Below are 2,500 nucleotides of genomic sequence, written 5' to 3' on the forward strand. Positions count from 1 at the left end.
TCTAATTCCCAATCACCTTTTCCAATCTGCCTACGAGCATTGCCACTCAGATCAACACCCAATGACGTGCCTACCTTGAGAATGTCCAACCTGGCCTCCTCATTGGGCGCGGGGAACTCAATCTTACGGTCAATACGCCCTGGACGCAGAAGGGCTGGATCCAGGATGTCGATACGATTGGTGGCCATGATCACCTGAGAGTGGGTAATGATGATAATGGTATTAATACTGCAAATATTATAATTACTATGATCATTATGTCTTGCCATCATTATCATTATAATTCTTATTAACAATATCCTCATCTTTTATATCATTACCTTTATCATAACTTTCATTATTACTATCATTATCACTTTCATTATTATCTTCATCTGTATACCTTCACATCATCTCTTGCCTCTCACCTTAATATTCTTGGTAGCCTCAAAACCGTCGAGCTGATTGAGGAGCTCCAACATGGTCCGCTGCACCTCTGAGTCACCTCCGCTGCCTGACTCGATCCTAGACGACCCGATGGAGTCAATCTCATCCATGAAGATAATCGAGGGTGCGTGCTCACGGGCCATCACGAACAGCTCCCGCACCATGCGCGAGCCCTCTCCAATGAACTTCTGCACTAGCTCTGAGCCCGACACACGGATGAATGTGCAGTCGGTGTGGTGAGCCACAGCACGAGCCAGAAGGGTCTTACCTGGAAGGAGGATCAGACTGGTTAGGAGAGCTGGCCTGGGGTTGGAGGGCTTGAGGAAGGAGAAGAAAAAGCGAAGGAAAGGGGAGGGGAGGGGGGTGGGGGGAACCAATGATTCCTATTGAGAAATTAACCCATTCGCACTGGTTGACATCCTATCATGAGATCGAAAAATATCCCAGAACCCGGGTGATGTCCTGAGCTTAGTCCTGGGCAGGGTAATTGTGACATGCTGAAACATCAGCAACAGATCACTAGATTGTTCTCAAATATAATCATTTTATATAATTTCTTGTTTGTGTTATAAAATGAGATATAACATAAATAAATAACATCACAGAAAACTACATGATATTGATAACATTATGGTAATTTCTGCTTCCTGATCGGTTGAATAAAAAGATCGGAGTCAAAAAACTATTGTAAAATGAAATGCGTTTGGCCAAGAAATAAATTAATAAAACATTACTAACGCACTACTACTTTTAACCCATTCACGCCGGGGCGGAATTTCGCCTATTCCCGATCATGCCGGGAAGATTTCAAGCGCGCAACTGTCCGTCCCGGGGTGTTTTCCCGCTGTGCGCGGTCGCGCTGACGCACGCAGAGCGTTTTTCACCCACCCTATCCTTATGGTTTGCGTGATTGCGTCTAAAGTGTAGACATGTGCAGAAAGTAGTGCTATGTTCAGAGGAGGTATATCAGTCGAAAAAGATGTTACAGCACTGTTTTTTTAGTGTTATTGTATTGAACTTTTTCCATATTCTTAACTCCTATGTTGTAATACCAATGGGAAATGGAAGCATTCTTCTAGTGAGGTACCAAACATAGTTTTTTTTTCAATTTTTTTTTTCTTCCTAAAAGAAAAGAAAGAGAATATGAACAACCATACATGTGCATACAAGTGAATGCATGTAACAGCAATGTTTTTTCAAGTGTCATTTTCTTTTAGTGGGGCAACAAAAAGATGTTATATAATTTTAATTTTTTTCTTTTTTTTTATTCCTCGGCCAATTACAATTGATTTTACGATAGTCTTTCGACTCAGATCATCTTATTCAACAAATCAGAAACAGAAATCACCATGACGTCATCAATATTACGTATATACCTGTGACGTCATTCATATTACGTTATATCCCATTTTCTACTATTTACAATGATAAACTAAAGTAGCAAAGACAAATCAAGTAAGAAAATCGAATTGTACTAAGAATAATCTATCATTCTAATGCGGACGTTTCAGCACGTCGCTACTGGCCTCCCGGCGCGCGGGCCGAAAATGTAGCCCGTGCTAGGACGTCACCCGGGTCTGGGGCTTTTTTCGACCACGTGTCAGCACGTCAACCGGCGCAAATGGGTTAATTTGTTGGTTACCCATGATATCATGTCATGTCACGTCACAAGGTACATGTACATACTCATATGTATGTGTATGATTATTCATATTGTTCTTCTTTTCGTTTTGGTTATATATATATATATATATATATATAAATATATATATATATATATATAATATATATATATATAAATAATATATAAATATATTATATATATATATATATATATAATATATATATATTATATTATATATATATATATATATATATATATATATATATATATATATTATATATATATATATATATCTATATATATATATATATATATATATATATATATATATATATATATATTATATATATATATATATATATATTATATATATAAATATACAATATGATTTTTGATGCCCCACTAAGAGATTGCTTCCACTTTCCTTTGGTATTTTCACATAGGAGTGAA

The 2,500-nt window shown here is 37.0% G+C and overlaps 1 protein-coding gene across 1 annotated transcript in view; it reads right to left on the bottom strand.

Moving 5' to 3' along the window:
- Positions 1-2,500, bottom strand: part of Rpt6 (26S proteasome regulatory subunit Rpt6) — an 11,659-nt gene that overhangs the window by 1,057 nt on the left and 8,102 nt on the right. Inside the window, exons 5-6 of the mRNA XM_043016464.2 lie at positions 408-694; positions 75-194 (exon numbers count right to left, since the gene is read on the bottom strand). Coding sequence (XP_042872398.1) covers positions 75-194; positions 408-694 — 407 coding nt within the window. The remainder of the gene's footprint in view (positions 1-74; positions 195-407; positions 695-2,500) is intronic.

Source organism: Penaeus japonicus, unplaced genomic scaffold (genome assembly GCF_977035675.1).
Source record: "Penaeus japonicus unplaced genomic scaffold, GWHDUDI00000001_assembly GWHDUDI00000042, whole genome shotgun sequence".
Taxonomy (NCBI): Eukaryota; Metazoa; Arthropoda; class Malacostraca; order Decapoda; family Penaeidae; genus Penaeus; species Penaeus japonicus.